This window comes from Bombina bombina, chromosome 5, assembly GCF_027579735.1.
Source record: "Bombina bombina isolate aBomBom1 chromosome 5, aBomBom1.pri, whole genome shotgun sequence".
NCBI lineage: Eukaryota > Metazoa > Chordata > Amphibia > Anura > Bombinatoridae > Bombina > Bombina bombina.
Window position 1 is genome coordinate 1,079,172,060 of NC_069503.1, and position 15,469 is coordinate 1,079,187,528.

At 36.3% G+C, this 15,469-nt stretch overlaps 1 protein-coding gene across 1 annotated transcript in view; it reads right to left on the minus strand.

The window, feature by feature from the left end:
* The window catches only part of ADCY8 (adenylate cyclase 8), a 937,503-nt gene that overhangs the window by 680,041 nt on the left and 241,993 nt on the right, over positions 1-15,469 (minus strand). The window contains exon 2 of the mRNA XM_053715945.1: positions 1,218-1,367. Coding sequence (XP_053571920.1) covers positions 1,218-1,367 — 150 coding nt within the window. The remainder of the gene's footprint in view (positions 1-1,217; positions 1,368-15,469) is intronic.

A 15,469-nucleotide genomic window follows, 5' to 3' on the forward strand; every position in this document is an offset into this window, starting at 1 on the left:
ATGAGCTCAATTTTATTAAGCATTACAAGCAGTTGTATGGTGTACCAAATCATAATATCCAAATATACCTTACAATAATTAATTTGACAATAATATTTTTTACCCATAAATAATATAACATGATTCCAGGGTAGTGTAACTACTGTTTAAGTTCATTTGAAACTCTAATTACAAGAGTAAACACAGTTAATCAAAATGCCACTTAGTTTCATAATGACCATAAACCCTGGAAATTAAAAGAGAATTGATTCAGTACTTTTGAGTCAGAGATGTAGTCTATTTTTTTTTATTAAATTCTCCATGTGGCAGTAGGTTATTATTATTCTTATTATTCTTATTATTATCATTTTTAGGCTTCTGTATTCGTTTCAGTTTTCAGAAATCGAATATCCAAACAAATGTACCAACTAAATTTAAAGGAAAGGAAGACGTACTGCTGAAATTTGTCAGTATTCATTAATTTCCATTTAGTGGTTAAATACTTAACTCTAGCGTGGTGGAGAGCCGTGCTAATCCAGATACTTCTGCACAGAGTCTCAGGCCGTGCTAATAGGAGACTTATCATGGCTTATCCTAGAGCCTGTGTTAAAGGACAGGTCCTGGGATCTGCTGCGCTAAGCCTTCTTTTAGTTTGGCCTTGCCGGGCCTTTGCAAAGAAGGGTTGGGATTAGCGTAATGTAAAGCCTCTGGGGAACTTTTTCACTTGTAGCAAAGGAACATTTACATTAATTTATGGAAAGCGAATGTAAATGTTTCATGAATATTCAGTGTTTGTTTCATTTAAACTAAATTAATACCGAATAGTGCAGCAGACGATATTCTGAAAAACAAATTTTCATAATATTCGTTTAGAAAGATTCGGATGAACCGTTTTTTTTTTGGGAAACACTAAAGGAACATGGAAGTAAATATATCACTTTATAAATTCAGGAATAATGTACAATTTTAAAATAAATAAAATGCTCTGCTTTGTTAAAACCTTCCTTCCATTAGAGCATTACGCAATCACGTCTTGACCACTAAATATATAACATTGCTGGAAATACAGCAAACCTATAGTGCTCAAGATGCATGCACATCCCTAAGCCTACCTCAGTATGCTTTCATGAATAAGCTTCTACAAATGATACCAAGGGAAAGAGTGTATTTGTATACACATTTTCATTACACTTCAAAGGTATTTTCTCTTTTTTTTTATCATCTCAGGATTCTTTTACCTGTCTCTGGTTTTCAGTCTCCAGCCTTAACCTTGCCTCTACACATCTTCTAGTTTCCAGAAAAGCTTGTCGTTGCGCACGATCTGACAGGTAGCTAATGAAGATGCCAGCAGTGTTCATGCACATAAATAACACAGTCTGCGCCACTATCTGTAAAAAGAGAAATAAAATATTTTCAATCTGAGAAATAAACCAATACCAATGGAAGAACTTACAAAATTATTGACATAGAAAAAAAAATAGTGACACAGCCATTTAGTTTCTTCTCCATCTTACATCGGATTAATATTATATATTATAATCTAAATCATTTAAAGTAATATGAAACCTAAATTGTTTCTTCTATGATTCATATGGCCTATACAATTTATACAACTTTCCAGTTTAATTTTATTCTCACGTTTACTTTGTACTCTTTGTATTCTTTGTTGAAGGAGCAACAATGCATTACTGAGAGCTGAGCCAATGAAAAGAGGAATATTTGCGCAGCTACCAATCAGCAGCAAGCTCTGAGTAGTGCATTGCTGTTTTGAGCCTATCTAGGTATTCTCCTCTTCAAAGGATACAAAAAGAACAAACAGATTATATTTTAAAAAAAAGTATCAAATAAAAAAAAGTAAATTGGAAAGGTGGTTAAAATGACATGAAAGTTATTTTGACTTTACTGTCCTCTTAATGTTTTATGGTGTATAAACTGTTACACAATTGATTATTCAGCTTCATAAGAAACAATTTCAAAGTTCCCCTGTAACATACAAATAAATATTCTCCAAAAACAGCGCAAAAATCTCATGTTTTATTGGGAACAGTTGTCACACTGTGAATATTCTTTGGATACTGTGAATTTGACCTGATATCAAGGTGCTTATTTTATATCCTACTGTTATACAGTTTAACCTACTGTAATGTAATAGGAAACTGTTACTTTATACATCCCTGAAATGTATTTGCATTTGTTTTTGTTCAATATAGCTTTTAACTCTCCCCTCCAAAAAATTATTTTGCTGTGAACACCAAAATAAAATCAAAATGAGCCAGCATCACATGGTTACAGAACGCTTTGCATGTCATCTTTAACCTACCATAATACTCAAGCATAATTTCAAGAAGGTATTGCCACTATAGTAAATGTTCTCATATACTGTATGCTTTCAGATTAGGGTCAAAGCTAAATTATTTGCTATTCTTTATTAAATGGTCTGCAACCATATAAATAATAATAATATTAAAGAATTAAAAGATACTCTCTTCTACTAGAGTGAGTTTATTTAATTAGCCATATCCAGTGTTGGCTCAGGACAACCTGCTACCTATGTCCAAGAACAAATTGACCCCCCCCCCCCCGACCCAATTATCTGTTCACTACAATATGCACCTAATCATAGTCAACAACCTTGAAGGGACATTATTAAACACTAAATACATGCTAGATAGAATGATGCATTTAAAGAAAAGATCAGTCTGAGAATAACATGTAGGTGTATTTTTTAAAGCTTCATTAGCTGTTTAAATATTGATAAAATAAGTGTAAAGTTTTAGTGTTTATAAAAAAAATGGGAGCTGCCATGTTGTAACTTAGGTTACTTATCTGCTGTGGCCAATTAGGGACAGTTATAAATGGGTCACTAGGGTGTGCAGTCAATGGCTGTGTGGAATATAACCGTGTTCTGCACTTCCATTTCTAACAGAAACTAAAAGTTCACAATTTCAGAATGGAATTACGGGAAAAGGGGACAAAATAAATAATGACTTTTTTGCAGAGTTTTTTTTTTATATATACAATTTATAATTTTATATTACCATCTCAAAGTGTTTAATGTCTCTTTCGATAACATTTTCTAATGTGTCAGAATATTTTATCATTGAAATATCGCTTGCATACAACTATGGGCTAGATTGCAAGTGGCACGCTAAAATTAGCAAAGTCATTGTAAGCAATATCTCAACCACGCTAGCTAGCCCACATATTACAAGTTAAAAGTAAACAGCTGCACTTGAGTGCAAAAAAAGTTTGCACTCTATGTTTTAGCATGCCTGAAGACCTAGGGGCCGAATTGTGTGCTGTAGTGTAACATGTCCACCAGACATCGCTGAATGCGGACAGCATACACTGTCGGCATTCAGCATTGCACAAGCAGTTCTAGTGAACTGCTTGTGCAATGCCGCCCCCTGCAAAAAGGGACACTGAACCCAAATTTTTTTATTTCGTGATTTAGAAAGACCATGCAATTTTAAGCAACTTTCTAATTTACTCCCATTTTCAATTTTTCTTCGTTCTCTTGCTATCTTTATTTGAAAAAAAGAAGGCATCTAAGCTTTTTTTTTGGTTCAGACTTTGGACAAGACTTTTTTATTAGTGGATGAATTTATCCACCAATTAGCAAGAACAACCCAGGTTGTTCACCAAAAATGGGCCAGCATCTACACTTACATTCTTGCATTTCAAATAAAGATACCAAGAGAATGAAGAACATTTTAGAATAGGAGTAAATTAGAAAGTTGCTTAAAATTTCATGCTCTATCTGAATCATGGAAGAAAAAAAAAATTGGGTTCAGTGTTCCTTTAAAATTACGACTACACTTCTATGACAAGGTATTTGACAGAAAAGGGCTATAATGTGTGTGTGTGTGTGTATATATATATATATATATATATATATATATATATATATATATATATATATGTGTGTGTGTGTGTCTAGATATGTGTACATACATGTGTATTTATTTGTTATATGTGTAAATATGTATATATGTTACAGTTAAAGTGCAGAATCAGTTAATGCGCACATTACCTAGCTAATCTGCAGATTAACTGATTTGCTCAGTTAAAGTGCAGAATCTGCACTTTACTTAGGTAATGTGCACATTAACTGCTTTGCTTCCGTTTAGTTAAAGTTGGAAAAGTTTGTTTCTCTCATGTAAACTGTTCCAATTTCGGCCAAGGGCAGATATACGCTCCAGAGTGCTCTGTTCTAATCAGAGCCTCGGGCGCCGCAACTGCCTCTGGGAACCTTACCATGGGTCCCAGCCCGCACGTCTTGAAATTCTCTGTCTGGGAAATTATCTATCTATCAAATCTATCTATTTATTATAGATTTGATAGATAGATAGATAGATAGATAGATAGATAGATAGATAATTTCCCAGACAGAGAATTTCAAGATGTTTTGGCTGACACCCAGCTGCGGCGCCCGAGGCTCTGATTAGAACAGAGCACTCTGGAGCGTATCTGCCCTCGACCGAAATCGGAACATTCTGTTCTTTATTTATTTCGTTAAACTCAAATATTATTTAACATCATGTTCTTTATTTATTTCCTTAAACTCAACTATAACAATTAAAAAAATATAATACAAACAAATAAACGGTTTAAAATATTAGATCTAGGAAATGAATTTGCAGTCACAAATTGTGTCTGGAGCGTATCTGCCCTCAGCCAAAATCGGAAAATTCTGTTCTTTATTTATTACATTCTTCGGCTTCTTTTTCAATAAACTGTTTACATGAGAGAAACAAACTTTTTTGCACTTTAACTAGTGCCTAGTAGGTAATGTGCAGATTACCTAGGTAATGTGAGAAATGAAACAATTTTTCTGCACTTTAACTGACCACCCTAGGTAATCTGCAGATTAGCTAGGTAATGTGCACATTAACTGATTTAACTGTAACATATGCATACATATATACACATATAAACTCACACACACATATATATATATATATATATATATATATATATATATATATATATATATATATATATATATATATATATATATATATATATATATATATATACAGGGAGTGCAAAATTATTAGGCAAATGAGTATTTTGACCACATCATCCTCTTTATGCATGTTGTCTTACTCCAAGCTGTATAGGCTCGAAAGCCTACTACCAATTAAGCATATTAGGTGATGTGCATCTCTGTAATGAGAAGGGGTGTGGTCTAATGACATCAACACCCTATATCAGGTGTGTATAATTATTAGGCAACTTCCTTTCCTTTGGCAAAATGGGTCAAAAGAAGGACTTGACAGGCTCAGAAAAGTCAAAAATAGTGAGATATCTTGCAGAGGGATGCAGCACTCTTAAAATTGCAAAGCTTCTGAAGCGTGATCATCGAACAATCAAGCTTTTCATTCAAAATAGTAAACAGGGTTGCAAGAAGCGTGTGGAAAAACCAAGGCGCAAAATAACTGCCCATGAACTGAGAAAAGTCAAGCGTGCAGCTGCCAAGATGCCACTTGCCACCAGTTTGGCCATATTTCAGAGCTGCAACATCACTGGAGTGCCCAAAAGCACAAAGTGTGCAATACTCAGAGACATGGACAAGGTTAGAAAGGCTGAAAGACGACCACCACTGAACAAGACACACAAGCTGAAACATCAAGACTGGGCCAAGAAATAACTCAAGACTGATTTTTCTAAGGTTTTATGGACTGATGAAATGATAGTGAGTCTTGATGGGCCAGATGGATGGGCCCGTGGCTGGATTGGTAAAGGGCAGAGAGCTCCAGTCCGACTCAGACGCCAGCAAGGTGGAGGTGGAGTACTGGTTTGGGCTGGTATCATCAAAGATGAGCATGTGGGGCCTTTTCGGGTTGAGGATGGAGTCAAGCTCAACTCCCAGTCCTACTGCCAGTTTCTGGAAGACACCTTCTTCAAGCAGTGGTACAGGAAGAAGTCTGCATCCTTCAAGAAAAACATGAATTTCATGCAGGACAATGCTCCATCACACGCGTCCAAGTACTCCACAGCGTGGCTGGCAAGAAAGGGTATAAAAGAAGAAAATCTAATGACATGGCCTCCTTGTTCACCTGATCTGAACCCCATTGAGAACCTGTGGTCCATCATCAAATGTGAGATTTACAAGGAGGGAAAACAGTACACCTCTCTGAACAGTGTCTGGGAGGCTGTGGTTGCTGCTGCACGCAATGTTGATGGTGAACAGATCAAAACACTAACAGAATCCATGGATGGCAGGCTTTTGAGTGTCCTTGCAATGAAAGGTGGCTATATTGGTCACTGATTTGTTTTTGTTTTGTTTTTGAATGTCAGAAATGTATATTTGTGAATGTTGAGATGTTATATTGGTTTCACTGGTAAAAATAAATAACTGAAATGGGTATATATTTGTTTTTTGTTAACTTGCCTAATAATTCTGCACTCCCTGTATATATATATATATATATATATATATATATATATATATATATATATATATATATATATATATATATATATATACACACACACATACAGGGAGTGCAGAATTATTAGGCAAGTTGTATTTTTGAGGATTAATTTTATTATTGAACAACAACCATGTTCTCAATGAACCCAAAAAACTTATTAATATCAAAGCTGAATAGTTTTGGAAGTAGTTTTTAGTTTGTTTTTAGTTATAGCTATTTTAGGGGGATATCTGTGTGTGCAGGTGACTATTACTGTGCATAATTATTAGGCAACTTAACAAAAAACAAATATATACCCATTTCAATTATTTATTTTTACCAGTGAAACCAATATAACATCTCAACATTCACAAATATACATTTCTGACATTCAAAAACAAAACAAAAACAAATCAGTGACCAATATAGCCACCTTTCTTTGCAAGGACACTCAAAAGCCTGCCATCCATGGAATCTGTCAGTGTTTTGATCTGTTCACCATCAACATTGCGTGCAGCAGCAACCACAGCCTCCCAGACACTGTTCAGAGAGGTGTACTGTTTTCCCTCCTTGTAAATCTCACATTTGATGATGGACCACAGGTTCTCAATGGGGTTCAGATCAGGTGAACAAGGAGGCCATGTCATTAGATTTTCTTCTTTTATACCCTTTCTTGCCAGCCACGCTGTGGAGTACTTGGACGTGTGTGATGGAGCATTGTCCTGCATGAAAATCATGTTTTTCTTGAAGGATGCAGACTTCTTCCTGTACCACTGCTTGAAGAAGGTGTCTTCCAGAAACTGGGAGTTGAGCTTGACTCCATCCTCAACCCGAAAAGGCCCCACAAGCTCATCTTTGATGATACCAGCCCAAACCAGTACTCCATCTCCACCTTGCTGGCGTCTGAGTCGGACTGGAACTCTCTGCCCTTTACCAATCCAGCCACGGGCCCATCCATCTGGCCCATCAAGACTCACTCTCATTTCATCAGTCCATAAAACCTTAGAAAAATCAGTCTTGAGTTATTTCTTGGCCCAGTCTTGATGTTTCAGCTTGTGTGTCTTGTTCAGTGGTGGTCGTCTTTCAGCCTTTCTAACCTTGTCCATGTCTCTGAGTATTGCACACCTTGTGCTTTTGGGCACTCCAGTGATGTTGCAGCTCTGAAATATGGCCAAACTGGTGGCAAGTGGCATCTTGGCAGCTGCACGCTTGACTTTTCTCAGTTCATGGGCAGTTATTTTGCGCCTTGGTTTTTCCACACGCTTCTTGCAACCCTGTTGACTATTTTGAATGAAAAGCTTGATTGTTCGATGATCACGCTTCAGAAGCTTTGCAATTTTAAGAGTGCTGCATCCCTCTGCAAGATATCTCACTATTTTTGACTTTTCTGAGCCTGTCAAGTCCTTCTTTTGACCCATTTTGCCAAAGGAAAGGAAGTTGCCTAATAATTATGCACACCTGATATAGGGTGTTGTTGTAATTAGTTGCCTAATAATTATGCAAAGTAATAGTAACCTGCACACACAGATATCCCCCTAAAATAGCTATAACTAAAAACAAACTAAAAACTACTTCCAAAACTATTCAGCTTTGATATTAATGAGTTTTTTGGGTTCATTGAGAACATGGTTGTTGTTCAATAATAAAATTAATCCTCAAAAATACAACTTGCCTAATAATTCTGCACTCCCTGTATATATATATATATATATATATATATATATATATATATATATATATATATATATATATATATATATATATATATATATATACACACACATATAGGGAGTGCAGAATTATTAGGCAAGTTGTATTTTTGAGGATTAATTTTATTATTGAACAACAACCATGTTCTCAATGAACCCAAAAAACTTATTAATATCAAAGCTGAATAGTTTTGGAAGTAGTTTTTAGTTTGTTTTTAGTTATAGCTATTTTAGGGGGATATCTGTGTGTGCAGGTGACTATTACTGTGCATAATTATTAGGCAACTTAACAAAAAACAAATATATACCCATTTCAATTATTTATTTTTACCAGTGAAACCAATATAACATCTCAACATTCACAAATATACATTTCTGACATTCAAAAACAAAACAAAAACAAATCAGTGACCAATATAGCCACCTTTCTTTGCAAGGACACTCAAAAGCCTGCCATCCATGGATTCTGTCAGTGTTTTGATCTGTTCACCATCAACATTGCGTGCAGCAGCAACCACAGCCTCCCAGACACTGTTCAGAGAGGTGTACTGTTTTCCCTCCTTGTAAATCTCACATTTGATGATGGACCACAGGTTCTCAATGGGGTTCAGATCAGGTGAACAAGGAGGCCATGTCATTAGATTTTCTTCTTTTATACCCTTTCTTGCCAGCTACGCTGTGGAGTACTTGGACGCGTGTGATGGAGCATTGTCCTGCATGAAAATCATGTTTTTCTTGAAGGATGCAGACTTCTTCCTGTACCACTGCTTGAAGAAGGTGTCTTCCAGAAACTGGGAGTTGAGCTTGACTCCATCCTCAACCCGAAAAGGCCCCACAAGCTCATCTTTGATGATACCAGCCCAAACCAGTACTCCACCTCCACCTTGCTGGCGTCTGAGTCGGACTGGAACTCTCTGCCCTTTACCAATCCAGCCACGGGCCCATCCATCTGGCCCATCAAGACTCACTCTCATTTCATCAGTCCATAAAACCTTAGAAAAATCAGTCTTGAGTTATTTCTTGGCCCAGTCTTGATGTTTCAGCTTGTGTGTCTTGTTCAGTGGTGGTCGTCTTTCAGCCTTTCTAACCTTGTCCATGTCTCTGAGTATTGCACACCTTGTGCTTTTGGGCACTCCAGTGATGTTGCAGCTCTGAAATATGGCCAAACTGGTGGCAAGTGGCATCTTGGCAGCTGCACGCTTGACTTTTCTCAGTTCATGGGCAGTTATTTTGCGCCTTGGTTTTTCCACACGCTTCTTGCAACCCTGTTGACTATTTTGAATGAAAAGCTTGATTGTTCGATGATCACGCTTCAGAAGCTTTGCAATTTTAAGAGTGCTGCATCCCTCTGCAAGATATCTCACTATTTTTGACTTTTCTGAGCCTGTCAAGTCCTTCTTTTGACCCATTTTGCCAAAGGAAAGGAAGTTGCCTAATAATTATGCACACCTGATATAGGGTGTTGTTGTAATTAGTTGCCTAATAATTATGCACAGTAATAGTCACCTGCACACACAGATATCCCCCTAAAATAGCTATAACTAAAAACAAACTAAAAACTACTTCCAAAACTATTCAGCTTTGATATTAATGAGTTTTTTGGGTTCATTGAGAACATGGTTGTTGTTCAATAATAAAATTAATCCTCAAAAATACAACTTGCCTAATAATTCTGCACTCCCTGTATATATATATATATATATATATATATATATATATATATATATATATATATATATATATATATATATATATATATTATATATATATATATATATATATATATATACACACACATACAGGGAGTGCAGAATTATTAGGCAAGTTGTATTTTTGAGGATTAATTTTATTATTGAACAACAACCATGTTCTCAATGAACCCAAAAAACTTATTAATATCAAAGCTGAATAGTTTTGGAAGTAGTTTTTAGTTTGTTTTTAGTTATAGCTATTTTAGGGGGATATCTGTGTGTGCAGGTGACTATTACTGTGCATAATTATTAGGCAACTTAACAAAAAACAAATATATACCCATTTTAATTATTTATTTTTACCAGTGAAACCAATATAACATCTCAACATTCACAAATATACATTTCTGACATTCAAAAACAAAACAAAAACAAATCAGTGACCAATATAGCCACCTTTCTTTGCAAGGACACTCAAAAGCCTGCCATCCATGGATTCTGTCAGTGTTTTGATCTGTTCACCATCAACATTGCGTGCAGCAGCAACCACAGCCTCCCAGACACTGTTCAGAGAGGTGTACTGTTTTCCCTCCTTGTAAATCTCACATTTGATGATGGACCACAGGTTCTCAATGGGGTTCAGATCAGGTGAACAAGGAGGCCATGTCATTAGATTTTCTTCTTTTATACCCTTTCTTGCCAGCTACGCTGTGGAGTACTTGGACGCGTGTGATGGAGCATTGTCCTGCATGAAAATCATGTTTTTCTTGAAGGATGCAGACTTCTTCCTGTACCACTGCTTGAAGAAGGTGTCTTCCAGAAACTGGGAGTTGAGCTTGACTCCATCCTCAACCCGAAAAGGCCCCACAAGCTCATCTTTGATGATACCAGCCCAAACCAGTACTCCACCTCCACCTTGCTGGCGTCTGAGTCGGACTGGAGCTCTCTGCCCTTTACCAATCCAGCCACGGGCCCATCCATCTGGCCCATCAAGACTCACTCTCATTTCATCAGTCCATAAAACCTTAGAAAAATCAGTCTTGAGTTATTTCTTGGCCCAGTCTTGATGTTTCAGCTTGTGTGTCTTGTTCAGTGGTGGTCGTCTTTCAGCCTTTCTTACCTTGTCCATGTCTCTGAGTATTGCACACCTTGTGCTTTTGGGCACTCCAGTGATGTTGCAGCTCTGAAATATGGCCAAACTGGTGGCAAGTGGCATCTTGGCAGCTGCACGCTTGACTTTTCTCAGTTCATGGGCAGTTATTTTGCGCCTTGGTTTTTCCACACGCTTCTTGCAACCCTGTTGACTATTTTGAATGAAAAGCTTGATTGTTCGATGATCACGCTTCAGAAGCTTTGCAATTTTAAGAGTGCTGCGTCCCTCTGCAAGATATCTCACTATTTTTGACTTTTCTGAGCCTGTCAAGTCCTTCTTTTGACCCATTTTGCCAAAGGAAAGGAAGTTGCCTAATAATTATGCACACCTGATATAGGGTGTTGATGTAATTAGACCACACCCCTTCTCATTACAGAGATACACATCACCTAATATGCTTAATTGGTAGTAGGCTTTCGAGCCTATACAGCTTGGAATAAGACAACATGCATAAAGAGGATGATGTGGTCAAAATACTCATTTGCCTAATAATTCTGCACTCCCTGTATATATATATATACATACACACACACACACACACACATATATATATATATATATATATATATATATATATATATATATACACACACACATATATATATACACACACACTTTTAAACACTTTCCAGTTAAATACCTTAAAATATGATATATATGTTTAAATCTATTTTAACATTTTAATGTGTTTTATTGTGTTTTAAATATGAATACTTTACACTCCAATGTTCTTCACTTAGAAGAAAATACTCTTTTTATTTTTTAATATATATTTCTATCTATATCTATACCTGTATATATTCATATAGATAAAGAGATATAGATATATATTTTACAATATATGTGAAGAACATTGGAATTTGAAGCATTTATAGCTACCTTCGGGTTCAGGGCTATTGATCAAATGCATTGTCACTTGTAATCTGGCCCTATGTGTTTATATAACTATAACATATAATTAAAATCACCTAATGAACATCAATACAAAATTTAAAATGAAGGTAAACTTTGATGAATCAGTGCCCTGTTTTAAATTTTTTTATTAAAAACAGGGGCGCTTTCATTCATCAAAGTTTACATTTCACCCTTTTTGTAAAAATATTTTTTATTCTGGAAGCCGCTGCAGTGCATCCCCCCGCACGTCACAAGTCTCTTCTTACGTTACCAATGTCACCAATGAAGAATCCGGCTTCCTCCAATCAGAGCAATGTTTGCTCTGGAGGGGAAGCCATGATTGGAGGAAGCCGGATTCGTCTTTAATGACGACGTATGAAGAGACTTGCGATGGTCATGGGAAGCCCTGGAGCGGCTTCCAAAATAAAAGGTATTTTTACAAAAACGATAAAATGTAAACTTTGATGAATTAAAGTGCCCCTGTTTTAATAGTATTTTTAAAAACAGGGCTTTGATTCATGAAACTTTACCTTCACTTTAAACTCATCTGGTGACAATAACAGAAATAAATTAAAAAGTCTTTTAATATTGAATGATCTGTCTGATTTTCATGACCCTTTAAGGTTCAACAGAATAAAACTGCACGAGAGCCTGATAATCGGGTGACTGAAATATGTTCTTCCTATGTGTTACCCCTCTCAAATGTCATCTGGGTCCCAGGGTCCCACTTGATCCTGCTATAGAGCTGGCCCAGGCCTTATCCATAAGACATTCAGTATAACTTATCACATGTTTTTAAATTCAAAGCCAACCTCCAATCAATTTGAAAACCCTACAATAAGTCAGTGATTAAAAGCTTTTCAAATGCATTCAATGCATGATAAAAAAAAATGATACTTTGAATGCAGCTAATTGGACTTCATTATTTTAGTCAATCAGAAAACAGTTTTCCAGCATCTTTTCCCTTCAGGTTTGGACTTTTCAAACTTTGCAACCTCGACCTCTTGTAAACCCATTTGGCTTGTTTTGAAATCTTAAAGTTTTCAAGCATGCTCAGACTTTTCTGCTTTTAATAAACACAATAATCTATTGGTTCAAAGTGTGAAATTTGTGCTCAGAAGAACATAATGATTGCGATTAAGTGTTTGGGCATTTAAGCATGTTGTTAATTTTTATAACAACTTATTTTAAATTATTCATTTTAAATGTATCATGAAAAATATAATGAAACTTTAATTAATTGGCTGCCTTGATTTACTTTCACCTAGATTATGAGTTTTGCGTTAGAGGCTGTGCTGTGCTAACGAGCAGTTTTACCTCACCGCTCACTTACCTACAGCGCTGGTATTATGAGTTTTTATAAACCCGTCCTTAAAAGACTAGAAGTAAGCATTGAGCAAAATTTTGCTCATTACCGCACTCCAATACCAGCGCTGCTTAAGTCAGCGGTGAGCTGGTGTAACGTGCTCGTGCACAATTTCCCCATAGGAATCAACGGGGAGAGCCGGCTGAAAAAAAGTCTAGCACCTGCCAAAAAGCAGCGTAAAACTCCTTAACGCAGCCCCATTGATTCCTATGGGGAAATAAAATTTATGTTTACACCTAACACCCTAACATGAACCCCGAGTCTAAACACCCCTAATCTTATACTTATTAACCCCTAATCTGCCACCCCCGAAATCGCCAACACCTACATTATAATTATTAACCCCTAATCTGCCGCTCCGGACACCGCCGCCACCTACATTATACTTATGAACCCCTAATATGCTGCCCCCAACATCGCCGACACCTACATTATATTTATTAACCCCTAATCTGCCACCCCCAACGTCGCCGCCACCTACCTACATTTATTAACCAATAATCTGCCGCCCCCAACGTCGCCGCCACTATAATAAACATATTAACCCGTAAACCGACGCACTCCCGTCTCGCAAACATTAGTTAAATATTAGTAACACCTAATCTGCTGGCCCTAACATGGCCGCCACCTACCTACACTTATTAACCCCTAATCTGCCGCCCCCAATGTCGCCGCCACTATATTAAAGTTATTAACCCCTAAACCTAAGTCTAACCTTAAACCAAACACCCCCTAACTTAAATATAATTTAAATAAATCTAAATAAATATTCCTATCATTAACAACATTATTCATATTTAAAACTAAATACCTATAAAATAAACCCTAAGATAGCTACAATATAACTAACAGTTACATTGTAGCTAGCTTAGGGTTTATTTTTATTTTACAGGCAAGTTTGTATTTATTTTAACTAGGTAGAATAGCTATTAAATAGTTATTAACTATTTAATAACTACCTAGCTAAAATAAATACAAATTTACCTATAAAATAAAACCTAACCTAAGTTACACTAACACCTAACACTACACTATAATTAAATACATTACATAAATTAAAAACAATTAAATAAATTAAATTATCTAAAAAAAAATACCTCCACTAAATTACAGAAAATAATAAACAAATTACAGAAATTTAAACTAATTAGACCTAATCTAATAGCCCTATTAAATTAAAAAAAGCCCCCCCAAATAAAAAAAACCCTAGCCTAAACTAAAGTACCAATAGCCCTTAAAAGGGCCTTTTGCGGGGCATTGCCCCAAAGTAATCAGCTCTTTTACCTGTAAAAAAAAAATACAAACAACCCCCCCAACAGTAAAACCCACCACCCACACAGCCAACCCCCCAAATAATATACTAGCTAAAAAAACTAAGCTGCCCATTGCCCTGAAAAGGGCATTTGGATGGGCATTCATCCTGTGTTAGTCGTCGGATGAAGAGAATGATCTGCATCGGATGTCTTGAAGATGGACCCGCTCCGCGCCGGATGGATGAAGATAGAAGATGCCATCTGGATGAAGACTTCTGCCTGTCTGGAGGACCACTTCTGCCCGGCTTGGATGAAGACTTCTGCCCGTCTGGAAGACCACCTTGCCTGGCTTGGATAAAGACGTCTCCTGGTAAGTCGATCTTCAGGGGGTTAGTGTTAGGTTTTTTTAAGGGTGTATTGGGTGGGTTTTATTTTTAGGTTAGGGACTTTGGGCTGCAAAAGAGCTAACTGCCCTTTTAAGGGCAATACCCATCCAAATGCCCTTTTCAGGGCAATGGGGAGCTTAGGTTTTTTTTTAGCTAGTATTTTATTTGGGGGGTTGGTTGTGTGGGTGGTGGGTTTTACTGTTGGGGGGGTTGTTTGTAAAAATTTTTACAGGTAAAAGAGCTGATTACTTGGGGCAATGCCCCACAAAAGGCCCTTTTAAGGGCTATTGGTAGTTTAGTTTAGGCTACAGGTTTTTTTTATTTTGGGGGGCTTTTTTTATTTTAATAGGGCTATTAGATTAGGTGTAATTAGTTTAAATATCTGTAATTTGTTTATTATTTTCTGTAATTTAGTGGGGTTTTTTGTACTTTAGATAATTTAATTTAATTTATTTAATTGTATTTAATTTAGTTAATTTATTTAATTATAGTGTAGTGTTAGGTGTAATTGTAACTTAGGTTAGGTTTTATTTTACAGGTACTTTTGTATTTATTGTAGCTAGGTAGTTAGTAAATAGTTAATAACTATTTAGTAACTATTCTACCTAGTTAAAATAAA